We start from the raw sequence: 14,304 nt of genomic DNA, 5'->3' as shown, positions 1-14,304 counted from the left end.
GGTTCAAATCTAGCCTCAGATACATCCTAGCTGTGTGACCCTGGGCAAGTCACTTAACCCTCATTGCCTAGCCCTTACCACTCTTCTGCCTTGGAACCAATACCCAGTATTGATTCTAAGGTAGAAAGTAAAGGTTAAAAAAAAAAAAAAAAGACTAATGCTCTTATGAAATAGTGTTGTTATTAGCTCACACTGAAGCCCTACTCCAATCCCTATTATGGTATTTCAGAGACTCTGAATTCTTAAAGACTATGCCAGTGGAATGGGCATAAGCTCTGGCAGGAGCTCCAGGTAGAGTGATGACTGTCTTCTCATCCGAGAACCAGCCTGGCTAAGTTTGAAGAGGCAATCTGGCAGCAAGGTAGTGGGGAGGGGGCGAGTTTGCTACAGTCCTCAAAGACCAATTACCAAGGGCTTCAGACCAGTTTCAGTGGGGAAAGTATCCCCCGAATTACTAGAATATGCAGGGATTGTGTCTGATCTAAACACAATAGGTTCTTAATAAATAAATAAAACAAATAAGTCCTATAAATAAATCCAATATCTACTAGTTATCTCTTCTCCATATTTTTGCATCATTGTGTATGTCCTCTCTCTTCCATTAAACTAAAGGCTTACCAAGAGTTAGTCAAACTCACTTTGCCAAGGGAACGAACCTTCAGAGGAAAAACACTTTTTCCTCCATCTTCTGGAATATATTCCCTGAGCCCCAAGTATTCTATACCAGGAATTCACTAATTAAAGGATAAAATAAACATCCTAGAATTTTTTTTCTTTTCATTTGTGATCTTCTCCCATCCCTATACCACAGGTAAGCTGGTTTTTTGAAGGTAAATGAGGGAGTTATGGAACCCTGATACTCCTTTGTTCCATCCCCACCCCTAACCCCAACCCCAGCTCTCCAAAGCAACTGCAGACCGACTTTTATAATGTTTGTTATTTTTATTCTTTGCTTTGGTCTATACAAAAAAACCAATAACCAAAAATTTGCAGAGATTATAATAAAGCTCTCAGTTCTTGCTCCCCTCGCTTCCCCTACACTCCCAGGAAGGACAATGGGAAGAATGAAACAGTAAAAGGGAAGAAACCCACACCACACACCAGAGAGGGTCAGTCAAGGGTACGAGTTGCTTCTCCAGGGTCAGAGAGGTTACATGGTGCGGTTGGAGGAGAGAAGGGGATGTGCACTGAGTTCTCCTCATTAGGTAAAAAGCCAATTCAGCATTCTGGAAAGAGAAGCCAAAGCTTCCCAGAGTGAGAGGACTCTCGTTCTCTCCCTGGGCCCATTTCATGTGGTCTGCCCCTTTAGTTTTCTGAATTCTTTGGACTAGAGAAACTTTGAGTTTTTCTGAAGTTTGAGGCAGAAACTCTGGGCTGGGGGATCAGGAGGGGGCTGGAAAAAGCAAATTCAGAAATCAGCACAAACCAAAGCTTCCCCAGGCTCCAGACTACCTGCACTGAGAGTTTAGAAAAGGGAAAAGGTGCCTGAGTGATCGAACCAGGGGCAGGTCATTGAGGTGGAGTAATGGACATGTGACATATATTTATATATATATTAAAGCTTCAGGAGCCAGGGGAAGGAGATGAGGCCCCCATGGCAAAGGGTTGGGGGAGAGGGAAGTGTCAGGCCCTAAACCCCACAACATACACACACACACACACACATACACACATACACACACACACACACACTCACACACTCATACTCATACACACACATACACATGCACACACACACACACACACACACACACACACACACACATACATGGAAAGAGAACTCAAAATTAATAAAAACCCCAAAGAGGAGAACCTCTTATGGGCGTGGGCGAGTGAAGTCCCAGCCACCCAGCTTGGTCCTCCGCTCAGGCACTTTCTGTCTCAGTCCCTTTACCTGGGATCAAGAATGATACCTGGGGAAAAAGAAAAAAGTGAAACGATCACTGAAGAGACTATTTCTTTTCCACTGTATCACCCTCCCACACCCCTTTTCCAAAGACCTGGGCAGGTACTTCTCTTTGTACCAGGTCCATGAAGGAAAAATAAATGAGATTAGATCTCGGAAAAAACATTCCAGCACTGGGAAATAGAAATCTCTTTGTTGCTCCCAAAGTGACTGTGGTAATGTACATATCATAGCACAAACCTTTACCTTCCATCTTAGGATCAATACTGAGTATTGGTTTCTAGGCAGAAGAGCAGTAAGGCATAGCAAGAAGTGTCCGTCCGAGGCCAAGTTTGAATCCAGGTCCTGGCTTACTATCTCCTGAACCACCTTGTATTCTTTCAATGTATTCTTTAAAAGTGTTTTGGTTTTTTTTTTAGACTGTCTGCCTTTTTTATCCAACCACACCACTGCTGGGTTTGTACCCCAAAGAGATCATAGGGGAAAAAACTTGTACAAAAATATTTATAGCTACACTCTTTGTGATGGCAAAAAATTGGAAAATGAGGGGGTGTCCCCAAAATGATTGGGGAATGACTGAACAAACTGTGGTATCTGTTGGTGATGGAATACTATTGTGCTCAAAGGAATAATGAACTGGAGGAATTCCATGTGAACTGGAAAGACCTCCAGAAACTGCTGCAGAGTGAAAGGAGCAGAACCAGAACATTGTACACAGAGACTGATACACTGTGGTAAAATCGAATGTAATGAACTTCTGTACTAGCAGCAATGCAATGACCCAGGACAGCTCTGAGGGATTTATGGAAAAGAACGCTACCCACATTCAGAGGAAGAATTGTAGAAGCGGAAACACAAAAGAAAAACAGCTGCTTGATCACATGGGTTAATGGGGACATGATTGGAGATGTAGACACTAAGTGATTACTCTAGTGCAAATATTAATAATATGGAAATAGGTCTTGATCAATGACACATGTAAAACCCAGTGGAATTGCTTGTTGGCTACAGGAGGGGGATAGGAGGAAGGGAGGGAAAGAACATGAATCATGTAGCCATGGAAAAATGTTCTTAATTAAAAAAATATTTTTTAAAAAGTGTTTTTCTTTTTAATCATAGGAATAAGGGGACCCCAGAGTATTATTTTCTTGTGATAATTCTACATAGAAGGAACTCTTTTCTACCAAATCCAAGCTGCTATAGCAATAAGAAAAAGGAACAATCTCTAGGGAGAAGAGGAAGGGAACCTCAGAAGACAGACAAAGGCACAGGGCTAGGCTGGAACAGCATGCAGAGATAGAATGAGAAGACTTGGGGGATGGGGGGCCATACCATGAGTGAGGGGCTGGGCTAAGCCAGCATATGATCAGCAGTAGGGTAAGTGGGCCGGAGACCATCACTGTAGGTGTCAATGGGGTACTCCCCTTCCATGTCCATGTGCATCTCCATAGGGTCCATGGGCCCATCAGCGGGGTACATGGAACGGTATGTGGCATCCAGGTCTGAGGAAAGAAGGGTTCCGTTTAGGAGCCTCCGCCCTTCTCCTCCAGCCCCCTGCTCCCCATCCTCTTCAGTGCCCCATGGTTACTACTGAGATATCAGGGGCCCCAGAGAACGGCCACTTAGCCAGCTGGGGATTTTTATAGTTCATTATCAGCTAGCTCTGGAGATAAGACACACATACATGGAAACATTCTCTTCTTGCTGTGTGCCATATACTCACCCTCTTGGTAAGGTTCACTAATGGGGATCATGCTCTGGGCCTGGAGAAAGAGAAGAAAGGAAGCATGAGGGACGGGGCTGGGAGTGGGAATGAGAAAACAGCCAAACACGGCTGCCTCCGGGAAGACGGACTGGGGCGAGGAGAGATCTCAGGGGAAGGTGGGGAACCGTGGCAAGGACAAGCTCGTGCAGCTCGTGCCACAACACATTCACGTGGACCCCTCCTGATGCCCTGGGGCGCCGCTAAAAAGCCAAGAGAGCCAATGGCAGGAGAGTGGCTGGGAAGGGGATGCTGGGCTCCGGCCCTTGACACTCACAGCCTCCCAGGCAGCCGGATCATGTTTGAAGAGAGAATTTGTGAGCTCCACAGAAACACGTTTGCGATAATCTGGGTTCTTGTCCTCAGAGATACGGAACAAAACAGCGGCGGCATAGGTGGCTGGTGGCAGAGAGGAGGGAACGCGGAGTTAGCAGAGAAAGGGACGGGGCCGAGTTAGGACAAAGCGTCTCCTTGCCGTCTTGGCCACGGGACATGGGCAGCTTCTCGGCCCTCCTCCCCGCCCGCTCAGCCCCCCTCTCACCAGTGCCCTCATTGCGGCAATGCAAGAGCTCCATGAGCGGGGCTGAGGCTCCCTCGGCATCGATGCAGTCGGCCGCCTCTTTGTCCTGGGCCAGCTCACACAGCACTCCAGCCGCCACTCGTTGAATGTTCTCCACTGAGGAGTACAGGAGCTGGGAACGCAGGGACAGGGGCAAGAATGTGACATGGGCTCCGCCTCGTACCCCTGCCCCTTGCCTTCCTGCTTTCCGAAGGGCTCGTCTACCTCCCCCTCCCCAATATTATCAGCTTTCTATTTTTGCCGCTTAAGCCACACTGGGAGTGATGGAGGGAACCTTTCTGAAGGGGCCCAAATCCCCAGCACAGACATCTCGGGCTGCCTACAGAGGAGCCTTCGGCTCCACAGGTGGGTAGGCAGTTAAGAAAGGGGCCTTGACGGGGGCTTTTGAGGTCAGAGACTAAATACACTGGACCCCCCCTTTCTCCATATTTCCCATCAGCACAGCGAAAGACTCCCCTCAGATGGGTAGAGTAGAAAAAGAAAGCTCGTATGTGTGCATCCTGCTGCCCTCCTGAGCGCACCTGGACAAACAGAGGGATGGTGTTCAGCCGGAAAATCTCCATACGGTTCATGGGATCGCGGGCCAGAATGTGCAGGGCACCAGTACAGCCTTCCACAATTTCCTCCATCTTTACACCATCCTGAAAATAGGAATTGGCATTAGGAAAGAGAGACAACAGAGTGTTCCTCAGTGGAGAGCAGGCACCCTGTTTGTATTCCCCTGGTCCACAGAGCAGGCACCCCCCCCATCCGTGGGGTGCCACCGAATCCTTTCTCTGTCCTCGGGGTGTACGGGTCTCTCTCCTCCAAGCAGCAGAGCTGTGGGAAGGAGGTGTGTGGAGAGCTTCATCCAAGTCCACATACCGTGTAGGGCTGCTGTGTGCCTGCAGCCACATGGCGCTGGGCATCCTGATGGGCCTTGACCAACAACTGGACAAGGCGGGGAATGACCGCTGCCTCCTGTAAGGGAGCATGATTGGCAGGACACAAGGCCAAGTTCCTGATTAATCCAATAGTTGCCTGATAAAAAAGGAGGAAAGAGGAAGGACCATGAATATGAGCCCTTTCTGAACACCTAGAGAGCTGGGCAGCTTCCCAGCACCAGGGCATCAAAGCCCTTAACTTCAACACAAGAACATGATAAAAGACTTGCAGCTAATCAGATACCCTCTGCTCTAGATTTCTTTCTCCCCTCTTCTGCCTGTCAGCCACAAAGAGTCGATTCATTTCAACAAAAATGAAATATATACTACATACCCTTGTATGGTGCTAGGAATTAAAGATAGCAAACAAATATAAAGCAGTCTTTGCTCTAAATTAAGATAAATACATACAAAGTAAATTGAAGAAGGAAAGAATAGTAAAAACTGTGGGGCTGGTGGAGAGGGGAGATATCAGGAAAGGTCTTGTATAGGAGGTGGCACCCCAGCTGTGCTTTAAAAGATGTTAGCATGGGACATCTGGGTAGCTCAGAGGATTGAGAGTCAGGCCTAGAGATGGGAGGTCCTAGGTTCAAATCTGGCCTCAGACACTTCCCAGCTGTGTGACCCTGGGCAAGTCACTTGACCCCCATTGCCCACCCTTACCACTCTTCCACCAAGGAGCCAATACACAGAAGTTAAGGGTTTAAAAAAAAATAAAAGTATTAAAAAAAAATATGGGGCATAGAAGGATTTTGGAAATAATGGAGGTTTTTTTTTGGGGGGAAATATAATGGAGTTTTATTTTGGACATGTTGAATCCAAGATCCCTATACCTATGGGACATCTGAGCAGAACTGTCCAACAGGAAAAAGAAAAGCAGAATTAGAGTTCAGAAGAAATTATGGCTATACACACACAAACTCACGTATGTATGTATGTATGTATGTATGAGTCATCTGATAATTAAACCCATGGGAGGAGATGAGATCAACAAGAAGAAGAGTGTAGAAAGTGAAGAACAGGGCCCAGAACAGAGCCTTGGAGGATTTCCACATTCTGTGGACAGGAATAAGATAATGATTGATGTAGCAAAGGAAACAAAAAAGGACTGGTCAGAACAGGAGAAGGGCAATCAAAACAGGAGCTTTCCAGAAGCCAATGAAGAAGAACATGTCTTGGGGCAGGTAGAAGTTAGGAGGGAATAGTTGAAAGTGTCAAAAACTACAGAGAGATCAAGTCATATATGGACAGAGAAGATTCCAGAGTATTTAGCAGTTAAGAGATCACTGGTAATTTTGGAGAAAGTGGTTTCAATCAAGTGTTGGGGTTGAAAGGCCAACTGGAAGGGATAGAGAAGTGGGTCAGAGGTAAGGCAATAGAGGCAAGCAGTATAAATGAGCTTTTCTAAAAGTCTGACTGTGAAAGGGAGAAGATATACAGGATGAGGGTTAGAAGGGATAGAAAGGTCAACTGATGGGTTTTCAAGAATGGAGAAAACCCAGGCATGCTTGTAATTCAATCCAATCAACAAGAATGTATCTACATACACTTAGTACATGTCAGATGCTGGGGATAACAAGACAAGAATGAAGTATTCCTTGCCCTTAAGGAACTCACACTCTATTGGTGGGCAACAGGTACATCGAGCCACAAAAAGTATACACAAAATGAATATCAAGAATGCATAAGATAGAGGTGGGGAAACTGAGACTATTAAACAGAATTAAGTAACTTGCTCAGATTCACACAGCTAGTAAGTGCCAGATCGGATTTGATCTCTTGAAGATGAGTCTTCTGGACTCCAAGTCTGACATTCTAAGCACTGTGCTAACTAACTGTCCTGGTAATAATAATAATAATAACCAGCATTTATATATCTCTTTAAGGTTTGCAAAGAGCTTTAAAAATATGATCTCATTTGATACAATAACCCTGGGAAGTAAGCATTATTATGATTCCCCATTGAACAGTTGAAGAAACTAAGATTAAGTGAATTGCTCAAGGTTATACAGCTAATAAATGTTTGAGAGTAGATTTGAACTCAGGACTTCCTGACTCTAGGCCCAGTGCTATTTTCATCACACCACTTAATTGTCTCTACAGTGTAAGCTAGTTGATGGTAAGAACAGATTTATTTTTGTCTTTGTACCCCCAACGTCTAACACATAATTGTTTAATAAATGCTTGCTTAGGGTCAGCTGGGTAGCTCAGTGCATTGAGAGTCAGGCCTAGAGACCACAGGTCCTAGGTTCAAATATGGCCTCAGACACTGCCCAGCTGTGTGACCCTGGGCAAGTCACTTGACCCCCATTGCCCACCCTTACCACTCTTCCACCAAAGAGCCAATAAACAGAAGTTAAGGGTTTAAAAAAACAAACAAACAAACAAATGCTTGTTTAATTGATGAGGGCTGATGAAAATCACTAAAAACAGGCATGTAGAAAGAGAAAGAAAGAGGGCTCAGGACAAAGACCTAGGGTATACCTAACCATAGGAAGACCTTGAAAAAGGTACTGAAAAAGCTTGATCAGACAAGATATGAAGAAAATCAAAATACAGCTGTATCTAAAAAAAAAAAATCTAGGAAGGCAAATGTGGCCACAGACACTTCCTAGTTGTATGACCTAGGGCAAGTCACTTGATCCCAATTGCCTTGCCCTTGCCACTCTTCTGTTTGAAGCCATTATTTAGTATCAATTCTAAGGCAGAAAGTAAGGGGTTTGGGGTTTTTTTAAAAAGAATCCTAGGGAGGAAAAGTATCCAGAAGGAAGAGATGGTTCAGCAGGGTAGACAGTAGGGAAGGAATCTGTGGATAAGGAGAAATGAGAGAAAAATCAGGAATGAGCAAAGGGACAATCTTCTGGAGGAGACAGAAGGGTTGGTGAAAAGGCTAACCTGGCCAAGGATAACCACCTCTCCTCTAGAAGGTGGGCTTTAAAAATAGGTACCAGGTTTTTGCCTTTGTAATCTTGGTGCACAGTGCCTGGCACATAGTAAGAGTTTAATAAGTTTTTTTGTAGATTCTACAGTTAACATAGCTGGCACTGACATGTGAGTATTTAGTAGCATAAGTCAGAACAGAGAAGACAGATAAATGATGGAGGCAGTAACAAGGTCAGGAATGACTAGCAACAGAGCCAGGAGGCAAGGGATCCAAGGGTTGCTGAGTGTATCTAGCTGAATGAGGCAAGCCTGTGAAGGGAGGAGGGAAGGGAGCAGGGTGACAGTCTGAGAAAAAGAGATAAAGAGAAGGGCTGAAGGTCAAGGAGAACAAATAGATCTAATCTAGGAGGGATGAGGCAGGAGAAACTGAAGGTCGGGAAACTCTGGTCAAAGAGGGGAATTTCAGAATTCTGGAGCAGAGAGGCAGGACATGTACAAGAATACCCATATACATTATCCTTGGTTTCTCCAGGTTCTGGATATTCCTCATTTTTGAGAGGGTCTTTTGTTCAGGTTTCTATTTAAAAAAAACAAAACAAAAGAAAAAAAACCTCCAACCTTCCAACTTTGAACCAATACTCTATATTGGTTTGGGCACATCAGGAAGCTTCTTCCTTCAGTGATTCTCATCTTGTCATGAGCTAAAAACTGGGTTGCTCTATGAGGCTGCCCATCTTCCCTCATCCCTGATTCATGTTTTAACCTCTCCCTTCCCCTGACCATCACAGAAATGGATCTCTTCTCTAATGAAGCATCCTATCAGCGGTACAACCTCGCCTCCCTAACTTGCTATTCCACTCATTTACTCAACATTTGACGAGGCTCCACCTATGAGCAAGTGCCAAATGCCAGACAGTTCTCTCATCCTTCTCGCCTACCTGTAAAACAACTCCCTATAAATACCCATCGCCACTGCCTTACCCAGCATTTTTTACTTTCCAAAACACTTTCATATGCCTTCTTTCACGGAGCCTTCACCAGGGCTCTGATACCAAAGAACATTTATAATAATTCCTACTTTTGACAGATGAGGGAGTTGAAGCTGAGGTCACCAATCTAGTTTGTGGCAAAGCTAAGAAGACAAGTTAGTCAGGTTTCCCAACTCCTGGCTCAGTGTTTTGCTCTTATGCTAATGCTGCCAATTGGACTGCTTGGAAAGGTCCTGCAACCGTCAGCCCCCACCGTGCCCTGACCCCCAGCATCATGGTCCTGGGTCCTTTCTCATTCTGGCATCTGTAGCCCCATGTCAACCCAAGACATCCTTCCCATGCTGAGGCATGCACCTTTCTCTGGGCCTCTCTTGTACACCTCACTATATTGTGCTGTGGTTATATTTATGTACTTGCCTTATTCCCTCTGTTATTTAATCCAATTAATGTTTTCTGAATGTCCTCCTCCCCCAGGCCAGGTACTGTGGTAGGCACAGAAGATGTGAGAACAAAAATGAAACAGTCCCTGCCCTCAAGGATCTTATTGACCAGTAAGGAAAAACACAGGATGCATGCAGAATAGTGATGAGCAACAGCCTAGAAGGCAGGCTGGAGCCAGATTGTGAAGATAGTGCATTTTTATCCTAGAGGCAAAAGGTGCTGCTAGAGTTTCTAGATTAGAGGAGTAACATGGTCAGACCGACTTCAGCAACCGTGTGAGCAATGGATTAGAGAGGGGAGGGATTGGAAACATGAAGACCAGTCAAGAAACGGCCACAATCATCCAGACAAAACGTGATAAGGAAGGGCAGCTAGGTGACCCAATGGATGGAGAGCCAGGCCTAAACACAGGAGAGACTGGATTCAAATCTAGTCTCAGATACTTCCTGGCTGCATGATCCTGGGCAAGTCATTGAACCTCAATTGCCTGGCCCTTACTGTTTTTCTGCCTTGGAACTGATATTTAGTATCAATTCTAAGATGGAAGGTAAGAGTTTAAAAAATAAAAAAAAAGTGATAAAGGCCTGAACCAGGGTGGTGGCCATGTGAGTGGACAGAAGGGGAAGGATTCATGACACATTATGGAAGCAGAATGAACAAGACTTGAAAACTGATTGGATGTGAGTGGTTTGGGAGAACAAAGAATGGAAGATGACTTTGAGGTTAGAAAACTGGATACTAAAAGGATGGTGGTGTCCTCAATGGAAATAGTTAGGAACAGAGGCTTATAGAATATTGGAAATAGAAGTTAGGAAAAGGATAACTTTTGGGGAGAAAGGAGATGAGTTCCATTTAGAACATCTTTGTTTATGGGATATCCAGTTGGAGATGTTCAGTAGACAGCTGGCGATGTGAGAATGGAAAGTCCTAGGCTAAAGCATCTATCTTCTTCAATTTTACATCCTCACAGTGCTTAAAACAGTGCCTTACATCTAGCAGATGCTCAATAAATGTTTGCTGCATGAAGAGGCCTTCAGGGAAGGGGTAATTCTTTGTCATCCTCTCTCTTAACCAAGGTCATTGAGAAGCCAGACTTACTCTAGTCTAACTCGGGTATTTTTAGCTTTATTCTTGGCCAAATTGCACCCAAAAAAAACTGCCACTTGGGCTGCTCCACCAGGCCCCCTTGTGTAGTGCCCTCGTCTTCCCCAAACATCCCTCAGCTCCTCTAGTAGGCAATACCTTAACCAAAGGCCATTGGTTGGGCTGGTTGAGCAGCTTGACAATGGCGGGAATGCCGTAGTTGAGGCGCACGGAATTCTGTGCCATCTCAGCCTCTGGGTGGCGGCTGGTGAGATGTCGCAGTGCACAGACAGCAGGCTCAGTAATGTCGTCTTTGTCGCCCGCACGCAGAATGGCATGGATCAGTGCCTCCACGCCGCTGTTCTGAGTCACAAGTGTCTTGTTCTTACTGTTGTTGCAGGTCAGATTGGAAAGGGTGCCTGTGGCACAGGTGAGCACATTCACATCATCCACACTCAGTTGGTTCACTAAGATCTTCAGCACGCTATCCAGGCCCTCCTGGAGAAGGAAAAGAGAATACGAGTTCCTTGAGAATATGGCTCTCTCTGCCTTTTCTGTGCACTTCCAGTATTTAGGACGGCATCTAGCCCACAGTAAATGCGTATTGACTGATTGAGCAAGGCTTCTGAATCCTTCTTCCTTCCAACTTGCCAGTATTCTTGACCTTATGGCATGCCATCATTTGAACTGATTTGTTAGGACCTTCCATCTCCCCTTTCACCCCACTCCAACAACATTCTCTGAAATCCAACTAATCCTCCAGACTGAGTGGAAGGAAGCCAGTGTCTGGCTCCATTAATCTTTCATTCCAATTCTGTCCCCAACACCTGAATAGTGTGTTAGGATAGAAGTATTGCCCTTAAGGCTAGGGAAGATATTGGCATTATGGAGGGAGATGGAGATGCCCACGCTAGGCAAAATTTTGAAGTAAGCTGTCCTTCCATCTCTTCCTCATTTCCCGGCACCCTCTATGAATCTCAGTACCTACAGAGTCTTTATTCCATATATTTCTCCTAATAAAACCTAATCTTGTATCCTTCTTTCCTTCATATGAATATGTAAAGGATCCCTTCCAAGGATTAAAAGGATTAAAGCTTTAAATTAAAGGGATGAAGCTCTGAAGATGGAATTTCAGGAACTGACTCCCAGGTAGGAGAGATTTCAGAATATCTGGCATTCCTGACTGCTGCAATCATACCACATAAAGAAAGGGGTATTAGATCCCTAGGCAGAAAGCTGGGAGTGGATGTTGAGGGGGATGGGGTTAAGGAGGCCACCTTAGGAGAGGAAAGGGAGGATATGAGGGGCTAAGGAGGCCCTTACCTGCTTAGTGGCTACATCGGAGAGGTTGCGCAGGGTCCACAGACAATTCTGCACAAGGCGAGGGCTGTTGCTTGTCAAGTGTTTGCCCAGGGCCTGCATACCACCTAGATGTGGAGAGGGAATAGCATTATGAGGGATACACAAAACCCCATGATACATGAAGAGCCCCAACTCCCCGATGACTGCCACCTTCCCCCTCTATCACCCAAGTCCCATCCAAAGATCTCCAGAAATGGTGCCTCACCAGCTTCCACAATGGCAGGCTTGTTGCTGGGACACACAGACAGCACCTTGAGCACTCGGCTTGTGGTCCAGAGCAGCTTCTCGTAACTATAGTTACGCATGATCTGCACCAGAGCCTGGGGGCCCCCATTGGCCAGGATGATGAGCTACAGAGAGAGCAAAGGGAGAGGGAGGCTGAGCATAGGAGATTTGGTAGGGAGACGTTAGCAGGGATCTTGGGTCTAAATGGTTTCTATAAAGGGGCCAGAGATGGAGGCCTCAGCAAGACAGAGGTCAGCAAGCAGAAGTGACTTCTTGACAGTCAGTCAGTTACAAGTTCACAAACACTTATTATGTGTTTAACTATGTGCCAGGTATTGTACTAAGTGCTGGTGATATAGGGAAAAGCCAAAAAGCACAATCTCTGTTCTCAAAGAGCTGTATAAGTGGAAATTTGTACCTTTGAACTATGTTCCCCCAAATTCCCTTAGTATTTCCCAGAATTCCTCTCCTCTCTCCATCATGTTGCATGGTCATGTTTGTATATAGTTCAGTAACTCCTCCCACTCTCTCTTTTACCTGCGACCACCGCTTGGATAGTGGCCTTTCTACTCTATCTTTTTACTTAAGTTATTATTCATAAACTTTATAAAATATAATACTTAGAATATTGGATGTTAATTTTGAAACTCACAGAGCTCACAGTTTAGTTGGGGTGACAACAAACAACCATGTACATACAAAGACATATACAGAATAGATGGAAAGTAATCTCAGTTCTCAAAGGAACAGCAAGGGGTGAAGAACAGCCCAAGTAAGGTCTCCTACAGAAGACAGCCAGGAAAGGAAGGAGACAGTAATGAGAAAGGAGAGCTTTCCACATATAGGGGAGGACCAGTGAAAGAAAAGGCACCATGTTGGAAGGTGGGCGGTTGGGTTCAAGGAACAGCAAGGAAGCCAAAGTTATCCAGAGTTATAGTATGTTGAGGAGGGTCAAGCAGGATGAGCCTGGAAAGCACAGATATTTCCTATCTGTGTGACCCTGAGCAAGTCACATAACCCCAATTGCCTAGTCTTTGCCACTCTCTTCTGTCTTAGAATTCATACATACTAAGACAAAAGGTAAGTATTTTTTTTTTAAAGAAGAGATTGGAAAGGTAGAAATAAGGCAATGTGTAAATATGAAGCAGAAGATTCATATTTGATCCCAGGGACAATAGGGAGCTATCAGAATTTGTTGAGCTGCTGGGGAGTGACAAAATCAAGATATATGCTTTAGGGGGCAGCTAATAGCTCAGTAGATAGAGAATCAAGTCTGGACATGGGACATCCTGGATTCAAACCTGGTCTCAGACATTTCCTAGTTGGGTGATCTCAAGCAAGGCACTTAACCCCCAATGCCTAGCCCTTACCGCTCTTCTGCCTCGGAAGTGATCTTTTGTACTATTTCTAAGACAGAAGGTAAGGATTTAAAAAAAAAAAAAGATGAATACTTTAGGGAAATCATTTCAGTAGCTAGGTAGGAGATGAGGCTGGCATAGGAAGAGGCTCAAGGCACTGGGAAGATGGCCTCACCTTGCTCTCCTGGTTGCCATAGGCAAGAAGCTGCAGGCAGTCAGTGGTAATGGCCAAGAATTTGGGATTGTTCTTGTTGAGGAGGGGCACCATTTTCTGCAGCCCATCTGCCAGACGGACGGCCATCTTGGCACCCTCTTGATAAAGCAGCAGGTTATGCAATGTCGTGATGGCATAGAACAGGACTGATTCCACTGGAGAACTGTGAAGGGAAGAGAGAGCCATCAGAGATGCACCCCATTCAATACACCCAGAGCCTCATACCCCATGTCATTAGGAAATGAGATTCAAAGAACTCCAAGCTGGGAAAGGAAAGATGGAAACTAGGGGTAACCCAGCAAGGGGAAACGAGGGGAAGGATTAGTTCAAGCTACAGCAGCGTAGGGGAAGGAGGGGAGTCCAGGCACTGGGATATCTGACCGTTCATCGTCAGGGACCATCTCCTCCAGGAAGCTTTCTTAGACTACTCCAGTCCCTTCACAGTTCTCTCTCTTTTTGATCTATTAGACTTTACATTCTGTGCTGTATCCCCTTTCCTATCATTTATCGCTTCCTCATTGTTCCCAGTGTTCTAAGATCATTTTGAGTTGACTATAAGCTTCTCCAGGACGGGGATC

At 45.3% G+C, this 14,304-nt stretch overlaps 1 protein-coding gene across 2 annotated transcripts in view; it reads right to left on the bottom strand.

The window, feature by feature from the left end:
* Positions 1-1,750: 1,750 nt before the first annotated feature.
* Positions 1,751-14,304, bottom strand: part of LOC123243693 (junction plakoglobin) — a 33,443-nt gene continuing 20,889 nt past the window's right edge. For both annotated transcript variants that reach the window (XM_044671736.1, XM_044671737.1), the window contains exons 5-15: positions 13,688-13,889; positions 12,135-12,279; positions 11,891-11,994; positions 10,727-11,065; positions 5,113-5,268; positions 4,770-4,889; positions 4,210-4,360; positions 3,946-4,067; positions 3,630-3,669; positions 3,239-3,408; positions 1,751-1,913 (exon numbers count right to left, since the gene is read on the bottom strand). In XM_044671736.1, the coding sequence (XP_044527671.1) occupies positions 3,257-3,408; positions 3,630-3,669; positions 3,946-4,067; positions 4,210-4,360; positions 4,770-4,889; positions 5,113-5,268; positions 10,727-11,065; positions 11,891-11,994; positions 12,135-12,279; positions 13,688-13,889 (1,531 nt within the window). In that variant the 3' untranslated portion in view covers positions 1,751-1,913; positions 3,239-3,256. The remainder of the gene's footprint in view (positions 1,914-3,238; positions 3,409-3,629; positions 3,670-3,945; positions 4,068-4,209; positions 4,361-4,769; positions 4,890-5,112; positions 5,269-10,726; positions 11,066-11,890; positions 11,995-12,134; positions 12,280-13,687; positions 13,890-14,304) is intronic.

This window comes from Gracilinanus agilis, chromosome 4 (assembly GCF_016433145.1).
Source record: "Gracilinanus agilis isolate LMUSP501 chromosome 4, AgileGrace, whole genome shotgun sequence".
Lineage (NCBI taxonomy): Eukaryota > Metazoa > Chordata > Mammalia > Didelphimorphia > Didelphidae > Gracilinanus > Gracilinanus agilis.
The sequence above is the reverse complement of the archived record's forward strand: the minus strand, read 5'-3'. Positions and strand labels throughout refer to the sequence as shown.